At 30.8% G+C, this 18,046-nt stretch overlaps 2 protein-coding genes across 2 annotated transcripts in view; one reads left to right on the top strand and one right to left on the bottom strand.

Annotated features, from left to right (window-relative positions):
• Positions 1 to 12,390, top strand: part of LOC129916991 (DNA repair and recombination protein RAD54-like) — a 36,759-nt gene extending 24,369 nt beyond the window's left edge. Inside the window, exons 6-9 of the mRNA XM_055997292.1 lie at positions 11,128 to 11,271; positions 11,333 to 11,594; positions 11,664 to 11,827; positions 12,020 to 12,390. Of these exons, the coding sequence (XP_055853267.1) occupies positions 11,128 to 11,271; positions 11,333 to 11,594; positions 11,664 to 11,827; positions 12,020 to 12,329 (880 nt within the window). The 3' untranslated portion in view covers positions 12,330 to 12,390. The remainder of the gene's footprint in view (positions 1 to 11,127; positions 11,272 to 11,332; positions 11,595 to 11,663; positions 11,828 to 12,019) is intronic.
• A 946-nt stretch (positions 12,391 to 13,336) lies between these two features.
• LOC129916992 (uncharacterized) lies at positions 13,337 to 17,640 on the bottom strand. The gene is made up of 2 exons (XM_055997294.1): positions 16,958 to 17,640; positions 13,337 to 14,262 (listed from the first exon to the last, which is right to left on the bottom strand). The coding sequence occupies exons 1-2, from the start codon at positions 17,154 to 17,156 to the stop codon at positions 13,400 to 13,402; spliced, it is 1,062 nt and encodes a 353-aa protein (XP_055853269.1). The 5' UTR covers positions 17,157 to 17,640; the 3' UTR covers positions 13,337 to 13,399.
• Between the last annotated feature and the right edge of the window lie 406 nt (positions 17,641 to 18,046).

Below are 18,046 nucleotides of genomic sequence, written 5' to 3'. Positions count from 1 at the left end.
TAGATAAATATGGATTGATAAATGTGGATCGATAAATGTGGATAGATAAATGTGGATAGATAAATGTGGATAGATAAATGTGGATCGATAAATGTGGATAGATAAATGTGGATTGATAAATGTGGATAGATATATGTGGATAGATAAATGTGGATAGATAAATGTCGATAGATAAAAATGTGGATAAATGAATGTGGATCGATAAATGTGGATAGATAAATGTCGATAGATAAATGTCGACAGATAAATGTCTCAAGATAAATGTCGATAGATAAATGTGGATAGATAAATGTGGATAGATAAATGTGGATTGATAAATGTGGATAGATAAATGTCTCAAGATAAATGTCTCAAGACAAATGTCTCTAGACAAATGTCTCTAGACAAATTTTCTCGGAAGATAAATGTCGATAGATAAATGTGGATAGATAAATGTGGATAGATAAATGTCGATAGATAAATGTGGATAGATAAATGTGGATCGATAAATGTGGATAGATAAATGTGGATAGATAAATGTGGATCGATAAATGTGGATAGATAAATGTGGATCGATAAATGTCTCAAGACAAATGTCTCTAGACAAATATCTCTAGACAAATTTTCTCGGAAGATAAATGTGGATAGATAAATGTGGATAGATAAATGTGGATTGATAAATGTGGATAGATATATGTGGATAGATAAATGTGGATAGATAAATGTCGATAAATAAATGTCGACAGATAAATGTCTCAAGATAAATGTCGATAGATAAATGTGGATAGATAAATGTGGATAGATAAATGTGGATAGATAGTAGTGGATTGATAAATGTGGATAGATAAATGTCTCAAGATAAATGTCTCAAGACAAATGTCTCTAGACAAATGTCTCTAGACAAATTTTCTCGGAAGATAAATGTCGATAGATAAATGTGGATAGATAAATGTGGATAGATAAATGTCGATAGATAAATGTGGATAGATAAATGTGGATAGATAAATGTGGATCGATAAATGTGGATAGATAAATGTGGATCGATAAATGTCTCAAGACAAATGTCTCTAGACAAATGTCTCTAGACAAATTTTCTCGGAAGATAAATGTGGATAGATAAATGTGGATAGATAAATGTGGATTGATAAATGTGGATAGATATATGTGGATAGATAAATGTGGATAGATAAATGTCGATAAATAAATGTCGACAGATAAATGTCTCAAGATAAATGTCGATAGATAAATGTGGATAGATAAATGTGGATAGATAAATGTGGATAGATAGTAGTGGATTGATAAATGTGGATAGATAAATGTCTCAAGACAAATGTCTATAGACAAATTTTCTCGGAAGATAAATGTGGATAGATAAATGTGGATTGATAAATGTGGATCGATAAATAAATGTGGATAGATAAATGTCTCAAGATAAATGTCTCAAGACAAATGTCTCTAGACAAATTTTCTCGGAAGATAAATGTCGATAGATAAATGGGGATAGATAAATGTGGATCGATAAATAAATGTGGATGTCGATAGATAAATGTCGATCGATAAATGTCGATAGATAAATGTCTCAAGATAAATGTCTCAAGACAAATGTCTCTAGACAAATTTTCTCGGAAATGTCGATAGATAAATGTGGATAGATAAATGTGGATCGATAAATGTGGATAGATAAATGTGGATCGATAAATGTGGATAGATAAATGTGGATAGATAAATGTGGATAGATAAATGTCGATAGATAAATGTGGATAGATAAATGTCGATAGATAAATGTCGATAGATAAATGTCGACAGATAAATGTCTCAAGATAAATGTCGATAGATAAATGTGGATAGATAAATGTGGATAGATAAATGTGGATAGATAAATGTGGATAGATAAATGTGGATCGATAAATGTCGATAGATAAATGTGGATAGATAAATGTGGATAGATAAATGTGGATCGATAAATGTGGATAGATAAATGTCGATAGATGTGGATAGATATATGTGGATAGATATATGTGGATAGATAAATGTGGATAGATAAATGTCGATAGATAAATGTTGATAGATAAATGTCGATAGATAAATGTCGATAGATAAATGTCGACAGATAAATGTGGATTGATAAATGTGGATCGATAAATGTGGATAGATAAATGTCGATAGATAAATGTGGATAGATAAATGTGGATCTATAAATGTGGATAGATAAATGTGGATAGATAAATGTGGATAGATAAATGTGGATCGATAAATGTGGATCGATAAATGTCGATAGATAAATGTCGATAGATAAATGTCGATAGATAAATGTCGATAGATAAATGTGGATCGATAAATGTGGATAGATAAATGTGGATAGATAAATATGGATAGATAAATGTCGATAGATAAATGTCGATAGATAAATGTCGATAGATAAATGTCGATAGATAATTGTCGACAGATAAATGTCGATAGATAAATATGGATTGATAAATGTGGATCGATAAATGTGGATAGATAAATGTGGATAGATAAATGTGGATAGATAAATGTGGATCGATAAATGTGGATAGATAAATGTGGATTGATAAATGTGGATAGATATATGTGGATAGATAAATGTGGATAGATAAATGTCGATAGATAAAAATGTGGATAAATGAATGTGGATCGATAAATGTGGATAGATAAATGTCGATAGATAAATGTCGACAGATAAATGTCTCAAGATAAATGTCGATAGATAAATGTGGATAGATAAATGTGGATAGATAAATGTGGATTGATAAATGTGGATCGATAAATGTGGATCGATAAATGTCGATAGATAAATATGGATAGATAAATGTGGATAGATAAATGTGGATCGATAAATGTGGATAGATAAATGTGGATAGATAAATGTGGATCGATAAATGTCGATAGATAAATGTCGATAGATAAATGTGGATTGATAAATGTGGATAGATATATGTGGATAGATAAATGTGGATAGATAAATGTCGATAGATAAAAATGTGGATAGATGAATGTGGATCGATAAATGTGGATAGATAAATGTCGATAGATAAATGTCGACAGATAAATGTCTCAAGATAAATGTCGATAGATAAATGTGGATAGATAAATGTGGATAGATAAATGTGGATTGATAAATGTGGATAGATAAATGTCTCAAGATAAATGTCTCAAGACAAATGTCTCTAGACAAATGTCTCTAGACAAATTTTCTCGGAAGATAAATGTCGATAGATAAATGTGGATAGATAAATGTGGATTGATAAATGTGGATAGATATATGTTGATAGATAAATAAGGATAGATAAATGTCGATAAATAAATGTCGACAGATAAATGTCTCAAGATAAATGTCGATAGATAAATGTGGATAGATAAATGTGGATAGATAAATGTGGATAGATAAATGTGGATAGATAAATGTGGATAGATAGTAGTGGATTGATAAATGTGGATAGATAAATGTCTCAAGATAAATGTCTCAAGACAAATGTCTCTAGACAAATGTCTCTAGACAAATTTTCTCGGAAATGTCGATAGATAAATGTGGATAGATAAATGTGGATCGATAAATGTGGATAGATAAATGTGGATAGATAAATGTCGATAGATAAATGTCTCAAGATAAATATCGATAGATAAATGTGGATAGATAAATGTGGATTGATAAATGTGGATCGATAAATAAATGTCTCAAGATAAATGTCTCAAGATAAATTTCTCAAGACAAATGTCTCTAGACAAATGTCTCTAGACAAATTTTCTCGGAAATGTCGATAGATAAATGTGGATAGATAAATGTCGCTAGATAAATGTCGATAGATAAATGTCGATCGATAAATGTCGATAGATAAATGTCAATAGATAAATGTCGATCGATAAATGTGGATAGATAAATGTGGATAGATAAATGTGGATCGATAAATGTCTCAAGACAAATGTCTCTAGACAAATGTCTCTAGACAAATGTCTCTAGACAAATGTCTCTAGACAAATTTTCTCGGAAGATAAATGTCGATAGATAAATGTGGATAGATAAATGTGGATTGATAAATGTGGATCGATAAATGTCGATAGATAAATGTCGACAGATAAATGTCTCAAGATAAATGTCGATAGATAAATGTCGACAGATAAATGTCTCAAGATAAATGTCGATAGATAAATGTGGATCGATAAATGTGGATAGATAAATGTGGATAGATAAATGTGGATTGATAAATGTGGATCGATAAATAAATGTGGATAGATAAATGTCTCAAGATAAATGTCTCAAGACAAATGTCTATAGACAAATTTTCTCGGAAGATAAATGTGGATAGATAAATGTGGATTGATAAATGTGGATCGATAAATAAATGTGGATAGATAAATGTCTCAAGATAAATGTCTCAAGACAAATGTCTCTAGACAAATTTTCTCGGAAGATAAATGTCGATAGATAAATGGGGATAGATAAATGTGGATCGATAAATAAATGTGGATGTCGATAGATAAATGTCGATCGATAAATGTCGATAGATAAATGTCTCAAGATAAATGTCTCAAGACAAATGTCTCTAGACAAATTTTCTCGGAAATGTCGATAGATAAATGTGGATAGATAAATGTGGATCGATAAATGTGGATAGATAAATGTGGATCGATAAATGTGGATAGATAAATGTGGATAGATAAATGTGGATAGATAAATGTCGATAGATAAATGTGGATAGATAAATGTCGATAGATAAATGTCGATAGATAAATGTCGACAGATAAATGTCTCAAGATAAATGTCGATAGATAAATGTGGATAGATAAATGTGGATAGATAAATGTGGATAGATAAATGTGGATAGATAAATGTGGATCGATAAATGTCGATAGATAAATGTGGATAGATAAATGTGGATAGATAAATGTGGATCGATAAATGTGGATAGATAAATGTCGATAGATGTGGATAGATATATGTGGATAGATATATGTGGATAGATAAATGTGGATAGATAAATGTCGATAGATAAATGTTGATAGATAAATGTCGATAGATAAATGTCGATAGATAAATGTCGACAGATAAATGTGGATTGATAAATGTGGATCGATAAATGTGGATAGATAAATGTCGATAGATAAATGTGGATAGATAAATGTGGATCTATAAATGTGGATAGATAAATGTGGATAGATAAATGTGGATAGATAAATGTGGATCGATAAATGTGGATCGATAAATGTCGATAGATAAATGTCGATAGATAAATGTCGATAGATAAATGTCGATAGATAAATGTGGATCGATAAATGTGGATAGATAAATGTGGATAGATAAATGTGGATAGATAAATGTCGATAGATAAATGTCGATAGATAAATGTCGATAGATAAATGTCGATAGATAATTGTCGACAGATAAATGTCGATAGATAAATATGGATTGATAAATGTGGATCGATAAATGTGGATAGATAAATGTGGATAGATAAATGTGGATAGATAAATGTGGATCGATAAATGTGGATAGATAAATGTGGATTGATAAATGTGGATAGATATATGTGGATAGATAAATGTGGATAGATAAATGTCGATAGATAAAAATGTGGATAAATGAATGTGGATCGATAAATGTGGATAGATAAATGTCGATAGATAAATGTCGACAGATAAATGTCTCAAGATAAATGTCGATAGATAAATGTGGATAGATAAATGTGGATAGATAAATGTGGATTGATAAATGTGGATAGATAAATGTCTCAAGATAAATGTCTCAAGACAAATGTCTCTAGACAAATGTCTCTAGACAAATTTTCTCGGAAGATAAATGTCGATAGATAAATGTGGATAGATAAATGTGGATAGATAAATGTCGATAGATAAATGTGGATAGATAAATGTGGATCGATAAATGTGGATAGATAAATGTGGATAGATAAATGTGGATCGATAAATGTGGATAGATAAATGTGGATCGATAAATGTCTCAAGACAAATGTCTCTAGACAAATATCTCTAGACAAATTTTCTCGGAAGATAAATGTGGATAGATAAATGTGGATAGATAAATGTGGATTGATAAATGTGGATAGATATATGTGGATAGATAAATGTGGATAGATAAATGTCGATAAATAAATGTCGACAGATAAATGTCTCAAGATAAATGTCGATAGATAAATGTGGATAGATAAATGTGGATAGATAAATGTGGATAGATAGTAGTGGATTGATAAATGTGGATAGATAAATGTCTCAAGATAAATGTCTCAAGACAAATGTCTCTAGACAAATGTCTCTAGACAAATTTTCTCGGAAGATAAATGTCGATAGATAAATGTGGATAGATAAATGTGGATAGATAAATGTCGATAGATAAATGTGGATAGATAAATGTGGATAGATAAATGTGGATCGATAAATGTGGATAGATAAATGTGGATCGATAAATGTCTCAAGACAAATGTCTCTAGACAAATGTCTCTAGACAAATTTTCTCGGAAGATAAATGTGGATAGATAAATGTGGATAGATAAATGTGGATTGATAAATGTGGATAGATATATGTGGATAGATAAATGTGGATAGATAAATGTCGATAAATAAATGTCGACAGATAAATGTCTCAAGATAAATGTCGATAGATAAATGTGGATAGATAAATGTGGATAGATAAATGTGGATAGATAGTAGTGGATTGATAAATGTGGATAGATAAATGTCTCAAGATAAATGTCTCAAGACAAATGTCTCTAGACAAATGTCTCTAGACAAATTTTCTCGGAAGATAAATGTCGATAGATAAATGTGGATAGATAAATGTGGATAGATAAATGTGGATAGATAAATGTGGATAGATAAATGTGGATCGATAAATGTGGTTAGATAAATGTGGATCGATAAATGTCTCAAGACAAATGTCTCTAGACAAATCGTCGCCCTAGTATTGAAGTGCCGTATACGCCATTTTTACATTTTTGGGAAATCGCATTTAAATGTTCGGAAGATAATTGCGAAAGAACTAACCGCTAGTATTTTTTGATATTTTAGTATGATATAAAATTAAAATGTGTCTTTTATATACATGTTATTGGACATCTGCAATTCGTTTAGTTTTCAAAATATTTAAATTTTTGTCCAAAATGAGTTTGCCGTATACGCCATGAAAATCAGAAGTTTCTTTTATTCACATACACGTACGTCAAAAAAAAACATAACGTACGTCAAAACAATTCTCAAAATTTTCTTGCATTGCATGAAAAATTTGACGTAAATGCCAAAATTTCTTGTTTTTGTCAAAACAATAGTGAATATCTCGGCAACGAAAAAAGATAGAAAAAAAAGGATAGCAGATTTGAAAAGAGCAACTTCGAAAACATACGACTGCATACCTAGTTCAAAAAATGCAATTTGGCGTATACGGCACTCCAATACTAGGGCGACGAAATGTCTCTAGACAAATTTTCTCGGAAGATAAATGTCGATAGATAAATGTGGATAGATAAATGTGGATCGATAAATGTGGATAGATAAATGTCGATAGATAAATGTCGACAGATAAATGTCTCAAGATAAATGTCGATAGATAAATGTGGATAGATAAATGTGGATAGATAAATGTGGATAGATAAATGTGGATTGATAAATGTGGATAGATAAATGTGGATAGATAAATGTCTCAAGATAAATGTCTCAAGACAAATGTCTCTAGACAAATGTCTCTAACAAATTTTCTCGGAAGATAAATGTCGATAGATAAATGTGGATAGATAAATGTGGATAGATAAATGTGGATAGATAAATGTGGATTGATAAATGTGGATCGATAAATGTGGATAGATAAATGTCTCAAGATAAATGTCTCAAGACAAATGTCTCTAGACAAATGTCTCTAGACAAATTTTCTCGGAAGATAAATGTCGATAGATAAATGTGGATAGATAAATGTGGATAGATAAATGTGGATAGATAAATGTGGATTGATAAATGTGGATCGATAAATGTGGATAGATAAATGTCTCAAGATAAATGTCTCAAGATAAATGTCTCAAGATAAATGTCTCAAGATAAATGTCTCAAGACAAATGTCTCTAGATAAATGTCGATTAATAAATGTCTCTAGATAAATGTCGATAGATAAATGTCGATAGATAAATGTGGATAGATAAATGTCGACAGATAAATGTGGATAGATAAATGTGGATAGATAAATGTGGATAGATAAATGTCGATAGATAAATGTCGATGGATAAATGTCTCTAGATAAATGTCGATAGATAAATGTGGATAGATAAATGTGGATAGATAAATGTGGATAGATAAATGTCTCAAGATAAATGTCGACAGATAAATGTGGATCGATAAATGTGGATAGATAAATGTGGATAGATAAATGTCGATAGATAAATGTGGATAGATAAATGTCGATAGATAGTGGTATAATCGGGTTTTTGGATTTTTTTTTCAAAATTCCGAGAAAATCCAGTTTGAAAGTTCGGGTAAATTTTTTTTTCGAAAAATCCCCGAACTTTTGAACGCTCCTGGAAGCTAAACCGCTTGAGAGAAATTTTTGGCAGTGATGCCAAATGGTAGCTTGTGTCATGGGCTTACGCTTTGCACATTGTTAGATTTTTAAAAAGCTCATCTTCCATGTTAAACCGCCAAATCATGACTATTTTTTCAGCATCGGGCTTAACTTTTTTTTTAACCTTTAAGTTCTCCCAGTTTGAGAACCCGTCCACCTACAGTGATGGGAGTTGTACCCAAATGTAGGTTAGAGTCCCCGTTACCTTTGGTATGTGGATAGATATATGTCGATAGATAAATGTCGCTAGATAAATGTCTGTAGATAAATGTCTCAAGACAAATGTCTCAAGATAAATGTCGATTAATAAATGTCTCTAGATAAATGTCTCTAGATAAATGTCGCTAGATAAATGTCCCTAGATAAATGTCTCTAGATAAATGTCGCTAGATAAATGTCTCTAGATAAATGTCTCTAGATAAATGTCTCTAGACAAATGTCGCTAGATAAATGTCTCTAGATAAATGTCTCTAGATAAATGTCGCTAGATAAATGTCGCTAGATAAATGTCGCTAGATAAATGTCGCTAGATAAATGTCGCTATATAAATGTCGCTAGATAAATGTCGCTAGATAAATGTCTCTAGATAAATGTCTCTAGATAAATGTCGATAGATAAATGTCGCTAGATAAATGTCTCTAGATAAATGTCTCAAGACAAATGTCTCAAGATAAATGTCGATTAATAAATGTCTCTAGATAAATGTCTCTAGATAAATGTCGCTAAATAAATGTCTCTAGATAAATGTCTCTAGATAAATGTCGCTAGATAAATGTCTCTAGATAAATGTCTCTAGATAAATGTCTCTAGACAAATGTCGCTAGATAAATGTCTCTAGATAAATGTCTCTAGATAAATGTCGCTAGATAAATGTCGCTAGATAAATGTCGCTAGATAAATGTCGCTAGATAAATGTCTCTAGATAAATGTCTCTAGATAAATGTCTCTAGATAAATGTCGCTAGATAAATGTCTCTAGATAAAAGTCGCTAGCTAATTGTCGCTAGTTAAATGTCTCTAGATAATTGTCGCTAGATAAATGTCGCTAGATAAATGTCTCTAGATAATTGTCTTGATAGAAATGTCTCAAGAGAAATGTCTCAAGAGAAATGTCTCAAGAGAAATTTCTCATGATCAATGTCTCGAGATAAATTTCTCGAGAGAAATGTCTGGAGAGAAATGTCTTGAGAGAAATGTCTCGAAAGAAGTGTCTCGGGAGAAATGTCTCGAGAGAAATGTCTCATGATAAATGCCTCGAGAGAAATGTCTCGAGAGAAATGTCTCGAGAGAAATGTCTCATGATAAATGTCTCGAGAGAAATGTCTCATGATAAATGTCATGAGACATTTCTCATGAGAAATTTCTCGTTGGACATTTCTCATGAGAAATTTCTCATGAGAAATGTCTCATGAGAAATGGCTCATGAGATATGAGACATATCCCATGTCTAATGAGACATGTACCATGAGACATTTCTCATGAGACATGTCTCATGAGACATATCCCATGAGACATGTCCCAAGAGTCACACTTACCGGTGGCAGGAGCTGACTGTCGATGTTATTTCGTTGACGACCGCAGCCAAACTGAATATTGTGTTTTTATTTATATTTTTTTTATTTATTAGCCTACTTCCGATACGATAATCGGAAATAGGCTAAAATTGATTTGGGTTAATTCGACCCCCCAATACCCCTCCTCTATTAATCAAGTTTTATTTGAGGTTTATAGATTTATGTGAATTTTTTTATAAACGTCTTGTGCTCTGGTCTCATGGGGGCCCCTATAATTCGGGGGCCCTGTTACATTGATACAGCTGATACAGCACCAGCTACGCCTCTGATGCAATAGCTTTACCGCGGCAGTCCTCGAGTGCCACAAGTCTTTTTTTTATTTATTTGATATTTTATTGTAATAAAACAATAAATAATTTTGCCTGTAGTCCGTCTGTCTATTTATCGGTATGTATCTCAGAGTTGCAGCGAACCGGTTCAATTAAAACTTGATGTCGAATAAGTGTCCGAGGTGACATCACCCCATTTGTAGATTTAAAAATTGATCGGTCACTACGGCGTATGTGGAACATTTTTTTCGATAACAACGAAAACAATACAAAATTAACTCAGTTGTCCATTCCTGACTATTCCCCGGCTTTGTGGTTGGCCACTCGAAGATTTTTTTTTTTTTTTTTTTTTTTTTTTTTTAGTAATTGTATTCACTTAACCAGATTAGATTTCTCAGAAATCTTAGTAACTTGAAAAGGATTCACTTCATGAATGTAATTTTTGTATCCGCTTTCTCAGTTTTTGTTGGAGGAAATTCACTGAAATCTAAATTGAATAACATGAAAGTTGTTTCATTGCGACCGGTCGTGCAATTTATTTGTTTAAGTAGAGGCTTTTGTCTTGTGTGGTAGATATCGTTGCTATTACTTTAAATAAGCAAACTGAATAAAACAAATAAACCCAAGAAGGATACAATAATATTGAAATTGTAACTTTTGTTGAAAAGAGGTACTTTTCTTCCAACACTGAAAAATGTATCCATTATTTTTAAACATTTTATTTTTTTATTCAGAGAAATAAATCCCGAATTAAGTGGAAAATTTATGCTTTTGGACTTTATGCTGGCATCAATAAAAGCTAACACAGACGATAAGGTTGTCCTCATATCGAACTACACTCAAACATTGGATTTATTTGAAAGGCTTTCTAGAAAAAGGTATACGAAATTCTTTAATAACCTTTTAACAATTTAACTATTTTTAACAATCATAATTTAGAAAATACACCTACGTCCGTCTCGATGGCACAATGACAATTAAAAAACGTTCAAAAGTTGTCGATTTATTCAACGATCCCACTTCTGATTGTTTTCTATTTATGCTGAGTTCAAAAGCTGGTGGTTGTGGATTGAATTTAATTGGTGCCAATCGTTTGTTTATGTTTGATCCAGATTGGAATCCCGCAAATGATGAACAAGCAATGGCACGAGTTTGGCGTGATGGACAAAAGAAACCATGTTTTATATATCGTCTTGTTGCTGTGAGTATAATTTAAAAAGGAAATTTGTTTTTCTTTCAGTTTTTGAATTAAATTTTTTTCATTCAACAGACTGGATCAATTGAAGAGAAAATCCTTCAAAGACAAACTCATAAAAAATCCCTCTCAAGTGCAATCATTGATAATAATGAGAGTTCTGAGAAACACTTTTCCCGTGATGATTTGAAAGATTTATTCCGTTTTGAAAACACAACGCTTTCCGATACACATGATAAGTAAGTTGAAAATTTTATGAGCCATTTCAAGTTTCTGAAATCTGAACAGGATTCTTCATTTTCGCTGAAGGAAACAAATTTGATTTGCTTAATCATTTTTTGAGGATAGAAAAGTTTTGAGATCTTAGATATCTAAAATGACTTCATGGCAATAAGAACCTGTGATTATTTTTTCTATTTTTTCCATTCTAGATTTAAATGTAAACGTTGCATAAACAATATTCAAATTAAACCTCCGGCTGAGGATACTGATTGTACATCACATCTGTCCCAATGGTATCATTGTTCCAATAACAAAGGACTACCCGATAGTATATTGGCACAAGCTTGGTCAACAAGTAAATGTGTATCATTTGTATTCCATCATCGATCTCAAGGAGAAGCCAAGCCTCAAGTTATTAAAAATGATAATGAAGAGGAGAAAAAAGTTCCACGGAAACGGAAAGATTCAAATGATGAAGATTATTCAAAATCGGATGATGATAGTGATTATGAAATGTAGAAAGTTATCAATATTTGATTAAGTTATGTAAATAAAAGAAAATATTTTGATTTATGTTAAAACTATCTAAAAAATATCTATTTATTTCAATAAGAGTTTAGTTAAGGATTGCTCATTTAAAGGCAATTGGAATTATTATAATTTTAAATTTTAGCCTATAAACTAGATAAAAGACAGCTTTAGTCATTATTGAATCGCAGGAAGCGATGTAGTATAAGCATTTTATAAATAATTGACTAAGAAATAAGTTGAAATAAAAAATATATTATGTGATCCTTTCGTAAGCGACGATTCACTCGTCAGTTTTTGAACCTACTTTAGAAATCGTAAATAGAACCGAACTTGATATAATTACTAAATATGACATATCTATTGTATAAAATAGGGTCCCGCAATTCTGGCTGACTGTTAAGATTTTCTTTAATAACTTCACTGTCCAAAGAATCATATTTCATGAAATAATCTGTTTTGTGTTATGTTTCCTACATTCATGAGTATCATACGATTCAAAATTATTATTAAGCGAAAACTATTCTATGTCCCCATACAAACTTGTAGAAAATCCTCTCTACGCCCAAATACTTTGCAAATGCAAACTGAAAGTTACATATAACCGCGAAAAATTCAAATTCGGGAAATTAAATTTAAAGGAACATATTTGTACTTTATTGCCCAAAATTCAACAGCATCAGAGTCAATAAAAACTAGGTTATTTTTCTTCAAACCTTTCAAGAAAAAAAATTGCAGACGTAACTCTTTATATTTCCCTAACATATTTAAGATTTTGTCATGGTTCTTACTTTCCTTGACTCTAGCTTGAGCAGTATGCTTTTCCTACAACCCATCCATTGTTTTTCTTGGGTTAGCTTTCCAATTGGAGATATAGTACTTTTCAGGCAACTTCAAAATACAATGTTTTAAAAAACCACAAACTTGTCAGATCATAAGATCATCACAAGATTCTTATTACTTGTTTTCTTACTTAAACCTTCAAACTAAATGACACCTTTAAGAAAAACAGAAAAAAATAATTTTATTTTATAATAATAATCACAATTTTGTTTGTTTATTTAAAGTCGGTGGTTTTCATTCCTCTTCTCCATAATCATAGCCATTTCATATTCCTGTACAATGGAATATATTTGTGTTTTGGCTAAACTTAAGTAATATGCCGACAGACTTTTCAATGTTGGGGCAATCCCCGATAAAAATGCATCCACAGGATGTCTTTCAACGAATCTATCCGATTCAACTCTTTCTACAATGTATCTCATTGATTTTGAATTCGATGATAATTCACAATCAGATTCTTGTAGTTTTCTTTTTCGTCTAGGCAATCCTAAATGTGTGGAATTTGTGTATGTTTCAATTTTTGCTGAGGGTAATTTGTAAACTTCAGCACTTTCATCCTCTTCATCATCGTCATCATTATCATGTTCTTTATCAACTTCTTCAATTCCTTCGCATTCACTGACTCTTGTATCTGCTTGACTGTAATTATCAATTTGTTCTGTTCTTGTTTCTTCTTCGTTGTTGTGATGATTTATAGGCTCATAATGTGATTGCATAGAAGGTGCTTCAACTGGCTGATCGAAATAATCATCATAATACTGCTGATTTTGATATTCTTGATTGTAATTATTATCATATAACGATTTATCATCATATTCTGGATCAATATCTGGTTCACATTTGACTTCTAATGAAGTTTCATTTGAGCATTCAGTTTTATTATTATGATCGTTGTTGTCATTGTCGTTATCTTTATCTATATAATTATCTTCGGAAATTTGATTTGCTAAAAATTCTAATTTATCAAAGAATTTGTATTTTTTCGCAGACGTATAGCCTTGTGCAACTCGCCAGTTATATTTTTTCATTGCTTTTTTATAATTATCACGTATGTTGCCCCATCTTTTCTTACAGAATAGTGCTAGAAAAAAAAAAATATATTTGAAAAACATGATCCACAAGTCTAATGTAGTATACATTGTCTTAGAATGCACTATGAATATAGTTTTAATTTGGAACAAAAGGAGGAATTTTATAGCTAAAATCCAGTGTTTTATCATCAAAGGAGTTTTGTAAAAAAAAAAATATAAAAAAAATAATTTTCAAAAGAATTGTCCATTCTATTATGGATTTGGGACAAGTTTGGTTTCAAACGAAGAGTAGCGTTATTATGTTTGTGGAATATCAAGTCAAGATACTTGAAGTTGAATTTGGAGATCTCAAAATAAAGATTTCAGTCGTGTTTTTTTTTTCAAACCATGGATCGTAGAATGCGTAAAAAATAACGTACAAAAATCATATTGGTATCTATTGTATTGTTCTTGCCTTTAAATGTATATCAAAAAATTTTTTCTATAGTTAAGCCAATTATAGGAATTAGGTGTTCACTTCGTTTTTTAGAAGGTTTTTTGGCTCATCTTAATCAAAATATTTAGTAATGACAAATAGCTCACTATATTTAATTTAAAAAAAAAAAGAAAAATATAAATAACCGATACACAGAAACAATGGTACAAAAATGTTCATAGTTTTGTTATACAAAATTAATTTTTCAAAAATGTTAATGTTATTATAAAATTCTTCTGTACTTATAAATTTTTTCTCTGAAATCGGTTGAGGCATTTAGGAGTTTTGGAACAGATACCGTAAATAACGTTTCAAAAAAAAAATATCTCTGTTTTAAAAGCATTTTGGTTTGGTGTAGGTGGCGTTAATTTTTAATTTTTCAACCATTAAAAAAAATTCAATGGTTCAGTTTAGACTGTAGCTCAAGATAGAGCAGTAATACACAGTACCTACCAGGGTTGGAAAACATTATTGTTTTTTAAAGGCTAAGTTTTTTAAAGGCATAAAGGACAAATAGTCAAAACTCTAGGAAAATATTATGGAGCAAATATTTATGCACACAATTTGATTTATTTTTTGTTTGCAGACAAAAATTATATATTTGCAGTAACTTTGTTTTTTAATTATATTGTGTCTGTCTGTCTCTATCCAAGCTGCAGGCTTAGGCCATTATTGCGAGTGTCGTTCGACTTTCGATGCGCCAAAAAACTCGATGGAATCGATAAATATCTCTTTTGGTATTGTGTATCTCATTAGACAAAAATATTTGCTGTTGTGAACTATGAACTTGATTTGAGTCGATAACAGTCGTTCATAACAGAAATTCACAACACCAAAATTCATTTTGATCGATTTTCGACAAAAGTCGTCTTTCGATAAAGTTTCACAATACCAAAAGGCATTTTCGATGAACGACTATTGACAAAAGTCGTCCATCGATAGACAAACGACAATCGCAATAAGCCACTGAAGGGATTTTTTTTTTCAAACTTTGTAGTTAAGAGGTTTCTCGTTATTTCCTTAAGTGCAAATTATTTTAGGACCAAAATTAACGGTACTTCCCGGAAAAGATTTGTTTTTCTCAAAAATTGGACATTTAAAACAAGAACATGTAATGTAGTAAATAAGCGGGTACTTTTCAAATAAAAAATATATTTTTGATCGCTATTAACGGTTCTTGCCATAGAACCGTTTCCTTGATGTCGGACTTTAACATTTTGTTTTTTAACATTAGATTTAGTAATTCTAATGTTAAATTATAAATTAAAACATCATTTATAGATTCAAAAAAAAAGTTCAATTTTTTTTTTTTAACAAATCAATTTTTTTTAAGAGACCAATAAATTATATTGAAAATCAAAACGCTTAACTTCAAAGATAATTTTTTTTTTTAACTAAAAACCTAAAACAATTGGAATTCTTATTTGTTTGCCTACCCAATATAAAGTATTATTCATCTTATTACAAAAATTGATTCGCGTATTCAGCTCAATCTTGGATAAGGGAAAGCAAAGTTGTTAATTTGAAATTCTGTTTCAATTTCACGGTTACCATATAATAGATATTTTGGCAGGTGATGCGGCAAAAATAAAGTTATTTTTATACTACTGAATTTTACTCAGTGAAATTAACAAATAAGGAATGGGGGAATTAAAAATGTTTGCCTAGTCATCCAACGTGAACTCAATTATTATCTTGCCGGTATATGTATTTCCGTACATTCATCCCTCTTCCTATCAAGTATTTATTTACATGCACGAAGCCATTATTTGTATGGTGTCGTAATTTGAACTGGTTTTTCTGTCTTTAATCGCTCAGAGAAAACAAAAAAACAACAATAACACGTTGATAATATTTTTCATTAAAGATTGAAGTGACGTACCTAGTTATGTGGTATATATAGGTATTTAATGAAACATTAAATGAATCAAGAGTATCTAACGTGCTTCTATCAATTTATGATCTCACATCAATTGTGTGCCTACATAACATAACACTGATGACTGAGTGACCGAATTGTTGTAGGTATTCAATAAGAAATACTCATATACGATGTTATAAAGTAGTTACCAATAAGTTTGACTTCGTCAGTCGTGTTTCTGTTTTGTTTTTTTACGTTTTAACATTTCTCTATCTGAATAAACTTCACCGTCATGTCACCGACTCACCACAGTAAAAGAAAATCTTACACGTAAAAACCCCCCCAAAAAAAAAGGAAAACTTAAAATTGATAAAAAGTAAAATTTAACTTAAGTAAGTTAGTTACTTACGATGTCTTTTAAGTTCTGCGCCAATGGCTTTCCATGTTTTAGCTCTGGAAACTCCACTTCCATAGTTGCTATGATCAAGTTCGTAAAGTGAGGGGTTTCTTCTAACCAATTCTATGAGTTTATCATCGTCCATTTCAATTTTCTTGCGAATAACTCTATCACGGCCAGTATTCCTATCACCACCCATTTTTTTATACATTCTTTTATTAATTTTTGTGTTATTATTGAAACAAAAATTGCTATTATTTTTGATAAGCGTGATTTTAATTTATTTTAATAGCAATTTTATATTTTCCAATCAGATTGTTGTTGTTGATTAAAATTGTTCTTTGTCATCGCAGTAATAAATGAATACTGAGACTGACGACGTTGTCGGTTTGTGTTGGTAGTAGATACCTACGTATATTTCAGCAGGGCACAATCAATACGGTGCCGTGGCAAGTTGAAAAATGAATATAATAAATGAATGTCGGTAGTCGTAGTCGTGACATTCATACTACGGAACGGAGGAATGAATGCGTTCAGTTTGAAACGTTACCTACTTGGTTTTATGATTTCTCTTCTCTTTTGGTTTTCTTTTTTGCCGTAAGGTAAATAGGCAGTAGTTGGGATCCGTATAATTTTTATGTTGGGAATTTTGTAGATTTCTTTGTTTGGTTGTAATTATTAAAATAGTTTTTTTTTATAGATATTTTCTTAAATATTCAGAAGTAGGTAGGTACCTATAAGAAGTTTTTAATTATTATAGAATTTATATTTAAATTAAATATAATGTATCTATTCTATTGGGAGTTATTCAGAATAGACGATTCCATGTGTACCTACATTATTACACTTAAAAAATAATTTTTTTTCACTTTTTCCCTACTTTGCCCCTAAAAATTATATTTAGCTTATTGTGAGTTTCAAGTAAACAAGATTCCACTCGGAAAAAAATGAATTTCACTTTTCGTCTCGGACGAAAAGTTTTCACATTCGTAAATCTCCCCGTATTTTTATTTTTGTGGCGAACAAGAAATCAATTTGGCGGGCGAAAAAAAAATTTTCGGGTGAAACTCACAATTGCAGTTTTGACGTGAACATTTTTTC

Source organism: Episyrphus balteatus, chromosome 3 (assembly GCF_945859705.1).
Source record: "Episyrphus balteatus chromosome 3, idEpiBalt1.1, whole genome shotgun sequence".
In the NCBI taxonomy this organism is placed as follows: Eukaryota; Metazoa; Arthropoda; class Insecta; order Diptera; family Syrphidae; genus Episyrphus; species Episyrphus balteatus.
Note: the sequence above shows the minus strand (reverse complement) of the source record. Positions and strands in the feature narration are given on the sequence as shown.

Bases quoted from the DNA above. Each gene is read 5' to 3' on its own strand.
- LOC129916992 (XM_055997294.1), bottom strand. From the start codon at position 17,156: ATGTATAAAAAAATGGGTGGTGATAGGAATACTGGCCGTGATAGAGTT. The intron at 14,263-16,957 runs GTAAGTAACTAA...TTTTTTTTCTAG, and splicing joins CGCAGAACTTAAAAGACATC to CACTATTCTGTAAGAAAAGA.